Here is an 18,425-nt window from a genome sequence, read left to right as displayed (position 1 = left end):
TGTGTGTGTTTGTTAAATATCATAGCGACCATGTAAGCTGAGAAGTAGAACATCTCTCGAAGCAGGTGCCAAATGTGATTGGCTACAGGCTGTAGCCTGCTTAGGGTAAGCCCCCCTACACCAGAAAACACTCACACAGAGTATTGTGCGCAGAGCTCCCTCGTCGGGCTCCCAAGAGAAACATATTCGGACTCTGTGCGATTTTTACAGGAGTCTGCCATCGCCAAGATGAGATGCGGCCTATTTAAGACAATCACATGATTTCGTTGGGAGTCAAAAGGATCCGTGGTGGTCACTGGGTAGAGAGAGAGGGGGAGAGAGCGGCCGAGTGAGCGTAGCTATGAGGGAGGGAGGGAGGGAGAGAGAGAGGGGGGGGAGGTTGTAGGGCTGTCTGAGTGGAAAGAAAGAAAATGACTTGCCGGGAGAGAGGACTGGAGTTCAAGCAGTTTACCGCGATTGGAACTCCGCATGGAAATAAATGGAGACCAAAGTGGTTAAACTGAAGCCTGCATGCGAATCTCTTTGATGCTTCATTCATCTAAAGCAGAAGTGCTGCCTCTGCTGCTGCTGTTGAATTGTTTTATTTAAGATATCGATACTGCTGGGAGGTGTGTTAAAAGTGATCCACGGACATGAATTTCTTGCGTTTGTCTTGCGCAGCGTGCAGAAACTGGAGACCGTCGTTTTTCCACCTGCTGTGGTTTCTCACCCTGGGCAACGTAAGTCTGCGTGCATGCTGCTCATAAAGTTTTCAGTATATCAAATAAGCAAGTGCTTTCTGCATAATTACTCAAACAAGTTCATTTGCATTTCTTCTTCTCGCGCAGAGCGTTCTTATGAATGCTGGTGCTGACAGTGCCGAATGTGATCAAGGCGCATCTATTCTGCTACGGTCTCTCAATTTACCTCAAAACACAGGTAGGCTTTAAACAAGAAAAACAGAGGGGGGAAGTGTTGATGTGTTTTTGCCACTGTAATGATGTTTTTGTGGGTTGCTGGTCTGTTTTATGCTTTTCAGCTGAATTAAGACAATAAATACTTCTCGCTCGCTCACCCATAAAGCGGTCAGCAGCATCAAACGGCGCTCACCTGCGTTGTGCGTTACCGCCATTCACCGCCGGGGGGCAACCTGTACCCTGACTCGGAGTCACTAGTTGGTGCATGCTGCAGAGGATCTCAAACTGTGGTCTACAGCAAAATAAGGAATTCTTTCATTCTGTAAAAGTCGTTTCACTTAGTTCACGTTACATGAAAGGAATTATTTATTAACGTGTCAAGTCAACACACGTGTCAAGAACAAGAAGGGGGGGGGGTGACAAAAAAACACACACACACAATAAAAATGGCTCCCAGAGCAATCTAGCTGGGACAGTGACCAAACTCTTCCTTGAGGATGCAGTGATGCCTGCTTTGTCAATTATTAGTGCCAGGAGTTAAGAGCGAGGCTTTCATCTGTTCTTGTTTTTGTGGATCTAACCCCATGTGGTGTGATGACTCAGCAACTTCTTTGCAGTTCTCTACCAGATCTTTTGTTGTTGTTGTTGTTACCATGAAAGTGCATAAATATGTCTGCATAAATGAACTCTCTGTGAGCACATGTGCGGATGATCTGAAACAGAAAGGAATGGGAAAGCCCTCGCTTGTGTTTTGAGTTAGTGTCATAGGCAGCGCTTCAACAATTACTTCTCCTTGTTAATGTGTCAATATTCATATGTTAGAACGAGTTCATATGCAGAATTCATATTTTCATTCCTTTATCATCTTTAAGCCAAGGTGCCCACTGGCTGAAGACTTCATCAGTGCTAATGGCACTCGGGAGCCACTAAACCAACAAACCAACAACTGCAGGATCTTGTCTCAGCCTTGTCTGTCTCTCTCTTTCTGTGTGCATGTGTGTGTGTCTGTGCGTGTGTGTGCATGTGTACTCTGTTCTCGCGGACTCTTTGTTTGTATACTGTCAGACATGGGTCACCGCAGCTGTTTTTTGTGTGAGGGTGGGACAAGCAGTTAACTGGAAGCAAGTGTGTGTCTATGCATTCGGGGGATGTGGACAGAGAGGCAAAGACAGAGAGGACCATTTTCTGGGTTTGCTTAAGAGCTTTGCTTTCCGCATAGAAAATGCTTGAGACTTGGGGCATGTGTTTGCTCTTTGCAGTCCTGTAACTCTGAGATAGATAAGACTGGTGACATGTCAAGGCTTTGCTTCCTGCCTTGGCTGCCCATGCTAAAACTTATGCAGTCGTAGCAAATCAACGTGCTTTAAATAAATCACCCGCTGCTGAGGACAGGGTGCTGTGTGTAGATACACTGAATGACCAAGATGCACCAAAAAGCAGGCATTGGCACAGGCAGGGATGACACACAGTCTGCCACCCTGCATGTTTTTCCCACTGCCAGAACCTGTCTGTCTCAGTGCTATATATACTCATTGTTAGGTCTTGCTAAAGCAGGTCAGCCTGTACGGTAACTGGGACATGCCCTTATTGACTGTCCAATGTTGTTGTTATTTCTGTGCACTTTAACCTGAAAAAAGTGACACCGTATCACTTTTGCATGGCTAAACACATTTACAGTGGCCATTCCAGTACTGTGCCAAAATCAGCCATGATACTCTTATGTCTGTTTGCTTCCAGATTACTCTTAAAGCATCAACTGTAAAATGTTTTAAGCTGTGTGACTTAAAACACGACAGCATCGAGTGTCCCTTTTAACTAAGTTCCCAGGACAGTAACAAAAGTTATGGTAAAAATGAATAAATAAATAAATAATTTAAAATGAGAGCAATCATGCACATTTAACGCAGAGCAGTGCATTGGTTAGTGCAGTCACTTCACAGAAAGCAAGTCCTCTGTTTGAATCCAGTGTGTGTGGAGTTTGCATGTTCTCCTCGTGTCTGCGTAGGTTCCCGTAAGTTCAACTTCCTGCCACAATCCAAAAGTATGCATGTGGTTAATCTTAATTGTCCTTTCTTAACTGGTTATATCTGTGAATATCCATGTGAATGGTTGTCTGTCTCTGTGTGTCAGCCCTGTGACAGAGTAGTGACCTGTCCAGGATGTACCCTGTATGGATGGATGGATGGATGGATAGATGGCTGGCCATCATGCACCTTTTCTATATATATTTCAAGTATATGCAAGAGTGAATATGTTCATTTCTTATAAAAGATGTCCCTTAGTCTGTTCTGCCATTCTTACTCCTCAGATGACCTTAAGCAATATTCTCTGTCACATGATTTTTCCTCAAAATGAAACTTGGACCAAGGCAGGGAGTCAGTATAAAATCAGCTACTTTTGATTTGACCTTTTGAGGAAAGCCCATTAATTCTTATGATCACAGCATGATTAGACTTTTAACTGGACTACAACACAAGGGCTGACAATGACATTCAACCATCTCCCTTTATGACTTGCTGTTATCCAGTTTGAGCTATATAAAAGAAATAAAGTACTTGGTCAAACATGATTCACTCTCTACTAAAAGGCCTGGAATTGTCTAGAAAGCTTCCTTTTCTCGTAATCCTCTTTTGACCCCGTCAGCAAAAGTAAATGAGGCAGGCAGAGGAGAGCTAACAAAGAAAAGCAAAAAGCTGTAGTTTTAGACCGTGTTGTAACCAAGGCAGCAGCTGACACAATGTGCAGCAATTCACAATTAATTATGTTGACACAACAAATTAGTATAGATTTACCATCAGGCTAAACATTTATTTTTTGTATCTGTAAAAATATATTCTTTTCTCATCACAGTTTAAAACCTCTCAGCAGGCTTTCAGTTGCATAGTTCCAAGTTAAGAAATGTCTTTATATTTAATATGTCCACATTAAAAGACTAGATATAGTTGCTTTTTGTGGCTGCCTTTTTTGTGGGTGTTGTGATTGCAATTTTCACTCAGTGTTTCATTTGTCTTTTCACATTTCCTGTCCCTTTCCTTGCCTCTTCTTCCTTCAACATCCTTTATCTCCAGAATATGAGATTGTATCTCCATATGAGGTCGACCACCAAGGCGCTTACGTCTCTCATGAAATTGCCCACCACCAGCGCAAAAGGCGGCGCAGATCCCTCGCTTCAGACGCAGACTCATCTGCCGCTGAAAGCATCAGCGAAACAGTCCACTTCCGACTCAGAGGCTTGGGGCAGGACTTCCACATGGAGCTGAGGGACGCCTCGGAAAGCCTGATTGCACCTGGCTTCACCATCCAGGTCCTGGGAAAGAATGGCACCAAGAGCCTGAGGGCCTACCATCAGGATGACCTCTGCTTTTACCAAGGGTCACTGAGGTCAAGGGTCAACTCCTCTGTGGCACTATCCACATGCATGGGGATGGTGAGTCAAAACAAAGATGGGCTGCAGGATGGGTTCTGAAGATAAGAAAGGAAAGTCAGTAAATAGTTCAGATAAAGGGTGTGTGTGCATCTGTATCAGTCAAAAAGACTTCACGGTAAATTCATCATAAAAGTGCATCTCAGGGACATTTTTATATTGCTTAAGTTTTGGCAGCATGTAGGTTTAGCAGTGAGTTCTCTAATTGCACTCAATGGCCGAGAAAAAAAAAGCGAGCTTGGGAGCCAAAGAAATTTGGCTCATCCTGGGACCGCTGATACTATAAACACTGAGTGTCAGAGTTCTTGTCATGGCAAAACCGGGGAGGCAGAAAGAGAGAGGTTATTGACCTTTTTTGGATTTCAACACAAAGTTTGGAATATAGTAACTTAACACCCCGAGACAAAAGACAGACAGTAAATTCAATTCAATTGCAATTCTTTCATTGTGAGACGCCATACTTTTTGATGAAACATTATGACTCTCGACAGTATGCTTCTATGGCTGTCTTTCACACAGTTCTTGAGTCAGTCCATTGTCTGTCTGATGTGCAGAGAAAATTGACTTAAATTGACTTAAAAACCCACCGAATAAGTTGGCAAAACATACACAGGAGGTTCTCGTTCCAGCGTGTCATGCATTATTAGTTGTAAGTCAGCTAATGAATAACTAATGGATGGAAAAGCTAAGCTTCATGTTCACATCATGTTTGCTACAAGCCAGGAAAATTCTAAAAATACACATGAGCCAAATATGCCATAACAATGTTTTGATGGTATTTTATCTTTACGTTTAGCACATAGCGTTTACTACACGGATATAAAAATATTTTGAATATTCCTCCAACAACGAGAAGCACCTTTGCATCATCTTGAAGGCCGCAACATTTGCAGCTGTCACTGCTTAAAGAGGATTGAAATGGGTGCAAATCCAATCCAGGTGAAATTAAACTCTGAGCACTCTAAAAGCTACACAGACAGTAAGCGGATATCCACATGCGAACCTGAGCAGACTTATTGGTGTTTAAATGATCAGCTGTATTTGTGTGTTTGGTCAGAGTGAAGCTCGGTATCTGCTCTAGCAGTGTTTGGAAGCAATTTTATTTTTCTTTCTACTCGTTAATGTATAATAAGTCCGTCTTTTTTAGGCATAAAAGTCATTATTATGCAGTTTGGGCTAAAAATGCTGACTGAATCAATCTGAATTAAATCCTCTGGACTAGTTTACATTCTGTTTAGATTTACTGGCTAAATTCCAGTTCTCGCCTTGGTGGTCCTCCTGTGCTGCATGAACATAAAGAAGAAATTACTGTAATAAGCTCAAGTGAGGTAGTGCCACGCTAAGACCCCAAGTGTTATATTAACCCTCTTAGCAGTCTGGACTAGAGAACAAAGGACTTAATTAATACAAAAACTTACCTACACACTTATTCGTTTTGAAGTCAGCATGTTCTTTACGCTGGCTGCCAGTAGAGTTTAAAATGACCGTACGTACACACACAGAGCACTAAATCACCAGGCTCGAGATTATTTCTTACAAAATACACTGCTGCTTGCAGTCTTCGTTCACAGGCTCAGCATGTGTTAGTTGTTTCACACATTTGACTGTAGACTAGTGGAGACAGAGCCTTTCAGCCTGTGGCACTTGTGGCACAAGGCATTGGAACGGTCTACCACTACAGCTATGTTTAGTTGACTCAAACCTTTTTTGTTCAACCAGACTTTCTGTTGAGAATTTTATTGATTTGTTTGGTCTTATTGTTTCTTTTTATTTGCTAGTATGCCACTTAATTTCATTATACATTCTACTCTTTTTCTGTTGTACAGCTGAAGCTTGGTAAAAAGAAGAGAAGTTCTCAAGTATTCCTCATTTTGTTCTTCAACATCAGTGGAATGCTTCATTTGTCAGTTGACATCCGTTAGTGAATGCATTCAGGCCAGTGGGATATAAGCTTTCATCTGAAAAAAGAAATATTGTTTGAACTTGTTTCTTTTCACAGTTTTACCAAAAGCAAATTCCCCTAAAAACCAGTTTGACCACATTTCACTTAAGCATGGCTTTTAGTGTTTTTAATTAGGCTAAAATAAATTCCATGTTGGTTTGCTGTTTATATTTCATTGTAAGGGACACTGCTGTGTCTGAGAATTGCCCTCTAAAACTACAGGCAGAGAATGGCACATCTCCAGGGATGCTTCTCTTCTTCTGTGTGTGTGTGTGTGTGTGTGTGTGTGTGTGTGTGTGTGTGTGTGTGTGTGTGTGTGTGTGTGTGTGTCTACATTTCAGAGCAGATCCCAATAAAAGATCCAGCCAAAAGGTCCAGGGTTGCAGAGACTGTAAATGTTGTTCTCACGGCTGAGGCGGGCTAGGACAGACTGGGTCAGGGCATCATTGGGAATTTGGCTTTTTCTGATGTGAAGTTGGGAAGTGCAAAGCAATATCAGCAGGCAAAGGTATTTAGATTCTAGGGAAAAGATCAAGCTGGTTACTGATTTTCAAAAAAAGGGAAGAATGCATTTTATTAAGCGCTAAACTGCATATAAGAATTTTTCTGCATACGTTTGAATATTTAACTTCACCACTGTCACACAGTCAGTGTTGATACATAAGATGAGTTTTTGCACTAAAGACCTACATACCTATAGGGTTAAATTGGCTGTGCATAGTGCCAGTCTTCTAGGGACTTAAGCCATTTACATTGTTACGTTGTGGTGTCACCGTACATGATACCTCAACGGATTTTAATATGAAGATGTTTAGATTGATTTAACGTTAATATAAGCTTTGGTTAAGGTTCAAAGTTCTTGGACAAGTGTTCAAGTCCAGCCAGTTAATCTAAGTGTGTGTGCGTGCTACAGATGTTGCATACAACTGGTCAAAACGTCATAACAGAGTTCACTGGACTACTTGAAAGCATATGGGAGACCTTGCACTTTGGCCAGTTTGCTTTAGCAAGGAACAGGTAAATATTGACCGGAGCAGCAATGCACCTGGACTCCAAATGCACAGTGATACAACTTAGATTAGACTCTTTCATCACATTTGTTTGCGCTGTCATTCTTTAAAAAAAAAGAAAATTAACACCATCCATCTGTGTTTAGAGTAAGCTGCAGGGTTAGGGTTTCTCACGCTGGCTAATCGACGCCAACAGAAGGATAATGAAAGATCAGAGTGAAAAGGAGTGACATTGACGAAGAATATAAGGGTCGTTGCTCCCTCCCTGGAAGTTTGAAGTGCTAAAATTCTTCTTGCAGGCAGTGTAACATTGTTAAAGCCTATTTATAATTTGCCTTTTCAACTCTCATCTTCTGGCAGCCCATGCAGTTGATGACAGGAGGGTGATCAGCCGTAAAAATCTCTGACTTACAAGCAATGAATTGATGGAATAAAAGTTTCAGGCCAATCCCACTGATCACCTGCCAAAGGGTTTCATAGACCAGCACACACACATGGAACAGCCCATCATAAAACAGTTCCTTCTCTGTGTCGACTTTATGCTGCAGCATGATATGCTTTTATGGGTATGAGGCTATTGAGGAGTGATATGCAGAAATTGTTCCAATCTGGTAACTTTCTTTTCATCCCTATGCCTACATATGGCATCTTGTGCAATTTTTGGTCCAAACAAAGGGGGAAAAAGATGTTATTCCTGAGATCTTGAAACAGAAGACAACTGGAGTTCTTTAGGTTTGTGATGACATTTTACCTCTCATCCAAGGTTTCACAGGGATTTCATCCTTAACCCACAGGTGATGGTAATGACCCATGCCTTATTTCACACCTTGAGATAACTCACATGATCAATAGTAGGTCAGTGACCTCAAGACCACTTCCAAAGGGGACAACCCCTTACTAGGGGTAAATAGCCATTTTAGACCCGTAAAAGCATCCTGGATAAGAGGTGAAACATCTTCATACACCTAAAGAACTCCAGTTGCCTTCTTTTTCAAGCTTTGTTGAAAAACCTACTCAGACACAAGATGTTTAGCATGCCGAACTAATATGTTGAACATCGTTATTGTCATCCAGCCTACCTAACAGCAGCTAGTTGACATTGTGAACTCACCAGCATGGTGGCAAAACGTAAAAGAATGTTGTAAGCCTCACAGAGCTGCAAGCATGATTTTTATCTGTAAATATGTTAACTTTGAGACTTGGCTGTCTGCAAACCCCATGCTGGAACCTGCTAGCTTAAATTATTGAGTTATTATGACTCATTTTCTCAAATATTTTTCTGTATACAGCATAGCAGCAGCACTGTACTACCAAAGTAACAATTTGGTCTTATTGTACCTTTTTGTATGCTATTTAATCTCCTGCTAATTTGCATCCATGAACATTACACAAAGGTATGCATAATAACCTTTTTTCAACTAGTAACTACTAATAAGCAACTGCTTACTCTCTATACAGTATGTCCTTTTTTCACATCTGTACTGTAGCCCTGTGCTTCACCTACATCTGTATCAGTTCGGCTAATTTTACTCAGACTTGTAAAGCACACCTTCCTTTTGTATCAAAGGGAAATTCTTAATGTCCTGCCACTACAAATCACTTGGAAGGTATGTGTTTTCCACTTGTAAAAGGATGGGTGTGTTTCTTGCCTCGGGGCACGCAATCATGGTAATAATAGAATGCTGCACATTTCTTCCACCTCTGGGATTTCCAAGCGAATATGAGGGATGGGTCTACTGATGTTAGTGAAGCTTTGAAAAGCACATAGTGTGGTCTTGGCAGGTTGCTATCACCATTTCTCAGTAGATACTGTGCACCCAATGATGTGAGAACAGTTTTATCAAGGCTTCATCATTCATGGGTTCCTCCACCATACCACGGAGATTAAGTAATGAGGACCTCCAGTTTGTGTAATCCGTGCTGGATATTTTGGATACAGTGGGAATCTCTAATTCGTAAATGCGCATTAAACTAAAATATGACCCGAGAGAGCAATTCACAGTTGTTCAGTTAACTCTGTCAACGCAAAGCTCACAATCTGAATCCTTGCCTTCGGCTGCTGGAAGTGTAGCCATCGTGGAATCAGTGTGGATGACAAATAAAGCATTGCAGCATCATCTCTTGAAGCACTTTGTTCTGTCAAAAGACGGATTGTTTGGAAATGTGAAGCCTTGTGTTTGAGATGCCAAAGTTGCCACGTATTTTTGTCGAGGACAGCGAGGAGGGGTAGAGATAAATAACGACAGAAACATCTACAGCCTACAGTCAGGTGCATCTTGTAATGCACTGAGCGCTTCCCCGCCTCATTTCCGTTTTCCTTCTGTTTCTTGCCCGCCTACTCCCCCCGTTCTTGTTGCTGCTTGTCTGGATGAGTCTGACACAGAGTCCAGCTGTCTGCGCCCTCCCAAGTAGTATTTCAGCATTTTATGACTGCTATTTGCACTTCATACTGCGTACTGTGTAATCCGATGACTTTGGCTATTTAGGAAAGGGACCAGTGTGACCTAATCTCTTAACATAGCAGCCTGCACACACACGCTCTCGTACGTATGAAATTAAAGAAAGTGCATGTATGTTGTTTGTGCTCAACTCAAAAACTACATAAAAAAGATGATCTGTTTTTGTCTGTTGGCCGTTAGCTGAGTAACGACATCCTTTAGCTTTGTTTAAATTCATTGCACACACAGTACAACACCTCTGCGTGTCTAGTTTTCTGTCACTGAAACTTGATGTATTCAGTAATAGAACACTTAAAATGAAATCAGCATATTTTAGAAGAGCTCACAGCCAACAGTTAAATACTGTGGCATCAACATCTGGATTGGATATCTGAAGCACAGGACAAATTACATTGACAGCATTTGTAAAACAATGAGATGCATTGATCTATCCTTCCAGAGAAACAGTCCTTTCAGTCTATGTGACAAAATGCAGATGAGAGGAAACAGGATAATATGTGGAGGTGTGACTCATGGTCCTTTTTATGATGGAGCTCCAGACACAAGCATATTAGCTGCTCATCCCTAACTTGGCTTTGAAAGAGCTTTTCATGCGCTCTTTTAAAATATTAAAGCGACACTGATGATTTGACCCGGGAAAAAAAGTGAAGTTGCATAGACAAAATATTGAAATGCCATGACATGGCAGTAAGCTACCATGGTCAGCTCCAAAAATCCCTTCGTATATGTGTAGACAGATATCTGGGAACCGCTGTGTTACAGCAATGCTGAAAAGACAAAGCAGCCAGTATACACAAACTGTAAGATACTTTAGTAAAAGAGTAAAAGAGTGAACACTGTCACTTTGAAATGTGGCCATAGCTATCTTGTTGTTCATGCTTGCTGACATGTCTCCAGTGGAAAGCCTTTGGCTTCGGTTGAAATGGCGAACCACTTGCTCTTGAACTGTTTGCTTCATGTATTGTATTGTAAATGCTGTTACAGCGAAGTATCATATGCAAATGTAAACAAAAGTGGAAATTAAAGGTTTTTTCTAACCACATGACTTATAAAGTTGGCAACATACAGCTGCAAATAAGTCAAATTTAAATAGTGCAGCTCTGAAAATATCTTCTCTGTAGATACAGTTCTTTTTTAGACTGAATGTCAGCCAGATTTCCCTGCGCTGTCTAAACTACTGCTATTAGCTATCAAAAGATGTCTGTTTCTATAACAACCGCAAGCTAAACAGTCAGTACACATGCTGCAGGTTTAAATCCTATGGTTGATGTTCTCTCACTCAATAGGTTTCCTTTCTTGACTGTCTTGTTCATTGCAATGGATTGACTAAAAATAACCACATACAACAACAACAAAAATGATGAAAAGGGATTTTTTTAAATGTTCTTGGCAGTCTTTCCCCTGTAGAGCTGCTTTACCATATCACCACACTAATGCCCCAGTGTTCAATCCCTGAACCACCCACACAGAAAAAATAAATACTTAGCATGTGAAGTTCTGATGGTTGGCGGCAGCACAGTTCAGGTCAGAGGCCTCATCGTGACTTGGAACCAATTGTTGACAATTGTCTGTGATTACACAGCGCCGGGGCGGGTGCCATGTGGAATCACGCACCGGTTGTCACATGTGATATAAGCAACAATCCTGGCTGGGGTATTTCTTGACCGTTGGCGGGCCAGCAATGGTGGAAGGTGGTAACGTTTTAGTAAGCCTCTTTCTCACTTCTTTCTTTCCCTCAATAACTGATCACGCACCCTCATCTTTCTGGCATGGAATGTTTTGCTGATGTTAATGCCAGAGAAGGTTTGCAACTTTGCAGTTATTGAGTCACCAGAGCGTTGGCGACCGTTGCGCATTTTCCGCTTCAGCATTCGACAACTTTACGTGGTCTGGCTCTTTGCGGCTGTTGCTGTGGTTCCTAAACGCTTCCACTTTGCAAAAATACCACTTAAAGTTGATTGTGGAATATCTAGAAAGGAAGACGTTTTACAGACTGACTTCTTGCAATGGTGGCTTCCTATTATAGTACCATGCTCGAATTCAGTGAGCTCTTTAAAACGAGCCACAATTTTTTTGCAAAAGCAGATTGCATGGTTAAGTGCTTGACTTTTACACTCGTGGCAATGGGACTGAAAACAGCTGAATTCAAAGACTAAGCAGTCTAGGCCTACATTTGTGTCCATATAGTGTTGCTGTTTGTAGGTAGCTTTCATCTGTGAAACACCAGTTACTGTATAGTGGGAAATGATCATTATCTGAATATGGGACATCTGTAAATAACAACTGCTCTCCTCTGGCTTGAGCATACAACTTGACAGTAGGATTTGAAAAGTACCCCAGCAGCCTGCCCCTCTACCCCATTTTACCATTAATGTCACACTCTAGGAATCATGTGGTCAGTTGGATATATAATTCTTTCATTTACCTGTGTTAATATTCATAATTTGATAATATTGCAAGGAATACGCCATTCTGACAGCTGTAGAACCAATCATGATAATTACTTCATAAATGCACAGTACTGACAATAACTTTTTTTACTACAGTATGTGATGAAAGCTGTAAACTGCATGGTCATTGTGGTCATAGCTGACACATCTGTATCGACCTCATAGTTTTCGCATGCAAAGCTCAACGCGGTACTTTCCATAGACTCTGCTTCGCTAGTTCTCTGACCTGTATGAAGGGTAAACGGCCCAGGTTGATGAGTGATGATGAAAAAATTGGTTCTGAAGACCTTGTCAGCATGAAAGACATCACTGTTTGAAATTTGCTCCTGCGAGTCTAACTTATTGCTACCAGAGATTCCCCTACTTAGAGATATGGAAACATCTGCAGACATCCACACATGCAGACTTTTGAGTTTCACATTTATGAGCCCTAATTTTCCAGCTGTCTCTCCCACTGTTTTGTCTCACACACAAACTTCCACTTTGTACTGTGTAAGGACTGACTTATGCACATACACACACAAAGACACATTAATACACACTCACTACCTCACCACTGCAACTGTGTCACTGTGTCTGTGTTAGCCAGCATCTGACTGCAGGGATGAAGGGCCTCATACTCCACTCACAGTGAAACAAAATGAAAGAAAAAAAGCAGTGGCGACTGTAGTCATTTAAACATATTTTAGGGAAATGGTTGTAACTGCCAAGTGCAGTTAAAGTACAAACACTACATGCCAACTGACTGTCATCACAAATGTGGTGCATGTTTAGAGAGACTGAGAGTGAAAAAGAGAAGAAGAGAGCAAGAGAAACCATCTCCAACTGTCTGAATCTTTTGTGTTGATAGAAGTTTATTGAAAAGCTGAATATGAAAGCTGAAATGTCTCTTTGACACAGACAGGGATAGAGGGAAAAATAAAGCGAGAATAAGGTCAGCTTAAAAGAATATTGTGAATAATTGTCACTGTAAAATGTAGAGATTCAAAAAGGCTTTTGACTCAGTTTATCCACTGAGATTAATAACAACATGCCACTGCTACAATTCAGACTGACCCAGTTAGAACATTTATAAATGAAAATTGCTGTGTCCTTAAATATGTGCAGATATATTGACAGTCATGTGAAAAATAAGCATTTCACAAGATTCTATGCAATTCTTGAAGAACTAAGTACACCCCATTATTAAGTAGCGTGCATAATGACCTTTGGCAGCGTTAACCTGAAGTAATTCTTTAAGACTTTTGTGGAGGAAATTTGGCCCTCTTCTTTACAACTTTATAGGCATTCATTTATCCGCAGCTTTCTTAAGGTCCTGCCAAAGGATTTAAACCTTGTTGGGGTCTGAACTTTAACTGTACAACTGCAACACCTTGATTCTTTTCTTTTTTAACCACTCTGTTGCAGATTTCCTGCTATGCTTGGGATCTTTACCCTGTTGCATCACCCATTTTGACCTGACCTCCAGGTCAGGAAAGTGCCAGCAATTCAGATTAATTAATTTAATTAGTAGCCCCTAACAGCTGGTACTGTACTTACTTTGTAGCTTGCCATCACCAGTGTGTGAATGGGTGCGTGAATGGGTGGATGACTGGATATGTAAAGCGCTTTGGGGTCCTTAGGGACTAGTAAGGCGCTATATAAATACAGGCCATTTACCATTTACCATTTTACTTTGTACCCACACTTTCTTTCAAAACTTTCTTTTTCAAGTGGCCATATTAATTGGCCTTTTACAAAAGCAACCTGTAACTGAATGTCTAAGTAATGCTGTGGCACCAAAAAAGCACATATTGATCTTCATATTTAGTAAAAGGAAATTGTTGCTGCTGAGGATGTTCATGTCGCCCATTCTCGTATTCCATGTTGTATTAAAGATGTCACAGGATAAACAGAGCTGGAAATGGGCTCTTAAGAGCTTCTCTTACATACATGCTATACAGCATATATCATGTTTATGCCACCAGCCCATTGGGTTTAAAATCATTCTGTCTGACCAAGTTTGGTTTAAATTTAGGTGAGATAACGGTTGACCCTGAACAGTAAAACAGATGTTAAACATGATGAAACGTGGCCAGTGACCTAAAGAGGTTTAAGGGAGGCGGGTTCAGAGCGACTAAGGGTCAAACCTTGACTAATTGCTAAAAGAGGCAGACTGGGTAGCTAAATGAAAAGCTGGCGAAAGTAATTATCGTATAATATCATTAAAATATATGACTGCAGCCCTTTGGGCCTTTTTCAGTGGAAAAGAATTTGTGAACTTTTGAGGTTTTAGCAAACAATATTTCATTATTGGGTCACGTTTAAATATTTTTTCACAAAAAAGTTGGGACGAGACCCTCTTTTTTCAAGATTGTTTGGCCTGAGAATGATTTTTTTTTGAGGGTTTTCCACGTGGCTTGAGTGTAGACAACATGGGTGCAACAGTAGATTAGTGCAGCCTAGGTAACAGGTTGTGCTGTAAAGCTAATCAAACTCTCTGTTTTGCCTCTAGTCAGGTTTGATCCAAACACAGGATGCAGAATATTTCTTGAGACCCGTGTCACACGGCTTGGCGCAGATGGAGAACTTCACAGCGCCCTTCGGTCATCAGCCACACATCCTCTATAAGAGCGAAAGGGACTCCCAAACACAGCGGCAACATGTGCTTCAAAAGAGATCCGCTGACAACACAGTGTTTGAACATCAATACAAGGGACTGCAAAAACAGCATGACAACAATAACAGCAACACTCAAGCTGACCTGATAAAACATCATGGAAGTGGCCAACAGCACAATGACCATCGCCATGACAGCGACTACAGACATGGGGAGAAGCAGAAGCAACACTTCTGTGGGAGAAGGAAGAAATGTATGTAAGGGCAATTTCTCCTTCTAATGCTAATGTAACATTGTAGTATTCCTCTTAAGATTTACATGTATTATTGATTCCTGCAACTTCCTATTTGCTTGTTATAATACTTTTAAACCTCTAATAATTCGGTTTACATAGTTTTTATTAAAATCAATTTCACCTTAACCCTGAAACTTGTAAAAGAAATTGCAAGCACTGCTAACCTAACAATGTGTCTTGACTATAGTGGTCATAGATCATTATGTGTCAACTAGCCAAATCTCACTGGTATTTGGGTTTTCACAGTCAAACAGAAAGTAACAGCACCACTAAACTTTCATTTTAAGTGCTTAATCTGGGCGGCTAGGTAAAGTTTTTAACAACGAGGTGGCTATTATATTGCCAACTAAAGTCAGCCTCATAAATCCTCTGCTTCATGGATGGCTAGGCACTGCCAGATTGTAATAGATAGAGTAACAGCTGTACCAAACAAACTATTGAAGGGGTTTTTTGTTTGGTTCGGGTTATTTTTAACTCTCCTTTGTTGCTTTGTCTTAGTTTTTTTGGCAAGAAGAAGAATTTGGACTGGAAATATCAAGAATTTGAATTGGTAATTCAAGATTCTGCTTTTAAAGCAATTACCAAGATTGATAATTGCTTTAAAAGCAGTATTAAATAACGAAGAATGCAAAGAACATTAAGATTAGTAAAATGGGAAAAAATACTATACAAAACTTTTCTGGATTGGTGACATCCTAAGTGTTTAAGAACCAAACAATGTTATTTTATTTTGAGGTCAGCCTTACTCACATATTCTCCGATTTAGGGTGGATTTGATATTGGATCACTTTTTACTAATTTACTTATAAAAAAAAAAGCCATGAAGTCATTTTTGCCCTTTTCAGATTTTCATATGAAAACACTTAACACTTACTAAATAACCTTCTTACCCTTCGATAATATTACATGTGTTTACATTTGTGGTTTACTCTGTTTGTAACAGCTTCACGAGGGTGGCTGGTGGAAGCATCAAATTGCTATTTAATGATGGTAATATCATCATATTTGTGCAGCAAACATTCACAAATACTTGTGAAAATTGGACAGCAGCTGTGTCTCATTTTAAATTGTAACACAAGATTAAAGACAACACATTCTATGTTGACTTGGGTTTCACATATTGTTAAGACATTAGCCCCTTTTTATGTAAAGGAGACAATCAGCAGTGTGTTGTCACTTACACAACATGGGGATAGTAAATGTTGTAAAGCAGATTGTCTTAGACTGAAAATCTTTAAACACAATAACACTCATTCATGATTAGCTGATTCCTCGAACAATCATCATTTTCATGTATTTATTTAGACATTTGTGGTTGATTTTATAAGTAAAGGTTAATTCTTATAATTTCTGTTTACTTTGCACTATGACAAATGTTTGCTCTCAAGAAATTACCACAAGATCCGTTAACATTGCTTGCATCACGGGGGTCTTTCAAACGAGAGCAGCTGTATGTCCCTATGAAAACACAATGATGTTTGCATTTTTATAAGATGATATCACCGAACACCTGCGTTGTGTGTTCGTCGAAGGGCACTTTGGTCATTCACCTGCTTTCCGCCTGTATAAGCAGACTTTCTAGCCTTTATAGATTACCTAAGCCAGCGATGAGCAGGTCAAAATTTTGATAACCTATCAAAACACTGAAAATAAGACTTAAGAAGATAACGTTACAAGATACTATGGTTGCATGCTGTGCTTTTGCACTAACAGGTGTTCTACTTTATGTCATAGTTCAAATCTGAATGTTCGAAGGTGCTTTTACTCCCAGATTCACATAGCAAGCTTCAATTCATCAAAAGTTACAAAATCTTTTTCATAATACAGCCTTTCATTAGTACTAAATAAACAAATAAACAAAAAAAACATCATTTTGGGACAAAAATACACTATATTTATGTTACATGTCTATAGAATATGAAACAGCTCTGGAAGCACATACATTTCAGATGAATGTGTGTGCTTTCAACATGTAAATATTTCATATAGTCGATTGTTTTAAATATTGTTACTTTATGTAACTGTAGCTACTGCAAGGCAGAACACATAAGATTTCACACTTAATGGTAGCATAACATTGAGACTGCCAGAGTCAACAACAGTAAAAAAAAAAAAAAAAAGCACAGTTGGCAGTTTATCCATGACATCAGGTCACAAAAGTAAGAGCACGGTTAATCATCCAGAGCTGTTGCCAGCTATTTGCCAGAATCGCTGGTTAGCACACATAAGCAAAGGTAAACATTTGGCCAGTGGCTACAAATGTATTTCAAATCACTTGCAAATGTAATCAGCAATGGAAAGGAAGGCTTGCATTTGTCATGGACATTATGGCTGCAATTAAGGCGCTATTATATGCGCTATTGTTTGGGCTTTCATCAGTCACTCGGAAGCTTCCATACAGTAGTTCATCATGTTAACTGTGCAGCCATAGATCACTGAGTAATGCTCCGTTCAGGTTGTTCAGCTGTTACTACATCATTTTGCTTCAGACCAGTTTATTACTTAATGAATTCTTACTCTATATCTTTTTCCATCTGTTTTCACAGACATGCCGAAACCTCCAGAAGAGGATATTTTTATCCTTCCAGATGAATACAAGTTTATCCCCAGGAATAAAAGGGCAGTGCTGATGAAGAACAAGGCCAACCAGGGACTCAATGTGGAGACACTTGTGGTGGTGGACAGAAAGATGATGGACAACCATGGCCATGAGAACATAACTACATATGTTCTTACTGTGCTTAACATGGTGAGACAAATTTAGTCTTTACCACTGTGTTTGATGTGCACTCTGCCTATAGGCTAGCATGGGCGCAGCACACATTCAAGACAGGAGTTACATAAATCAACCTTAAGGCTGACTCGTTTTTTTAAGAATAATCATTGTCTTGTATTTTTACAAGTGGCTTTAACAGCAGAACCACAAAGCCTGGTGTAACTTTGCAGTCACATCATCAAATGAAGTTTTAGGATGCTGTGCTTTTTTTGCTATTATACACCATAACATCAGCTGATGAAAGAGGAAGCCATGCAATTTATTTGAAGCAAGGATTTAGTTACTTGACAATCCTGTCTGCTAGACTAACTTATCAGAGATCTTAAAACAGGAAACTGATATCTGGGTGAGATCATCTCCACAACGCTTGCAGTGTCCCCCTCCATTCCTCTCAGCTTATCTGTAAGCGAATACCGTCACACTTGTTTTGCTACTTAATGACTGACTGACAAATCCAAAGATAATCCATCTATTTTGAAAACATAGTTCCCTGTAGTAAAAACAAAGTCAGAGCAGTCACCGGCCTCATAGGAGTCACCTAAATACTATATGGGGTTTCACAGAAAATACCCAA

The 18,425-nt window shown here is 40.3% G+C and overlaps 1 protein-coding gene across 1 annotated transcript in view; it reads left to right on the top strand.

Moving 5' to 3' along the window:
• Positions 1-657: 657 nt before the first annotated feature.
• adamts16 (ADAM metallopeptidase with thrombospondin type 1 motif, 16) overlaps positions 658-18,425 on the top strand; it is a 48,879-nt gene continuing 31,111 nt past the window's right edge. The window contains exons 1-5 of the mRNA XM_005744615.1: positions 658-719; positions 828-918; positions 3,965-4,323; positions 14,676-15,033; positions 17,622-17,824. Coding sequence (XP_005744672.1) covers positions 837-918; positions 3,965-4,323; positions 14,676-15,033; positions 17,622-17,824 — 1,002 coding nt within the window. The 5' untranslated portion in view covers positions 658-719; positions 828-836. The remainder of the gene's footprint in view (positions 720-827; positions 919-3,964; positions 4,324-14,675; positions 15,034-17,621; positions 17,825-18,425) is intronic.

This window comes from Pundamilia nyererei, unplaced genomic scaffold, assembly GCF_000239375.1.
Source record: "Pundamilia nyererei isolate P.nyererei 1_Seehausen unplaced genomic scaffold, PunNye1.0 scaffold00146, whole genome shotgun sequence".
Classification (NCBI taxonomy): domain Eukaryota; kingdom Metazoa; phylum Chordata; class Actinopteri; order Cichliformes; family Cichlidae; genus Pundamilia; species Pundamilia nyererei.
Note: the sequence above shows the minus strand (reverse complement) of the source record. Positions and strands in the feature narration are given on the sequence as shown.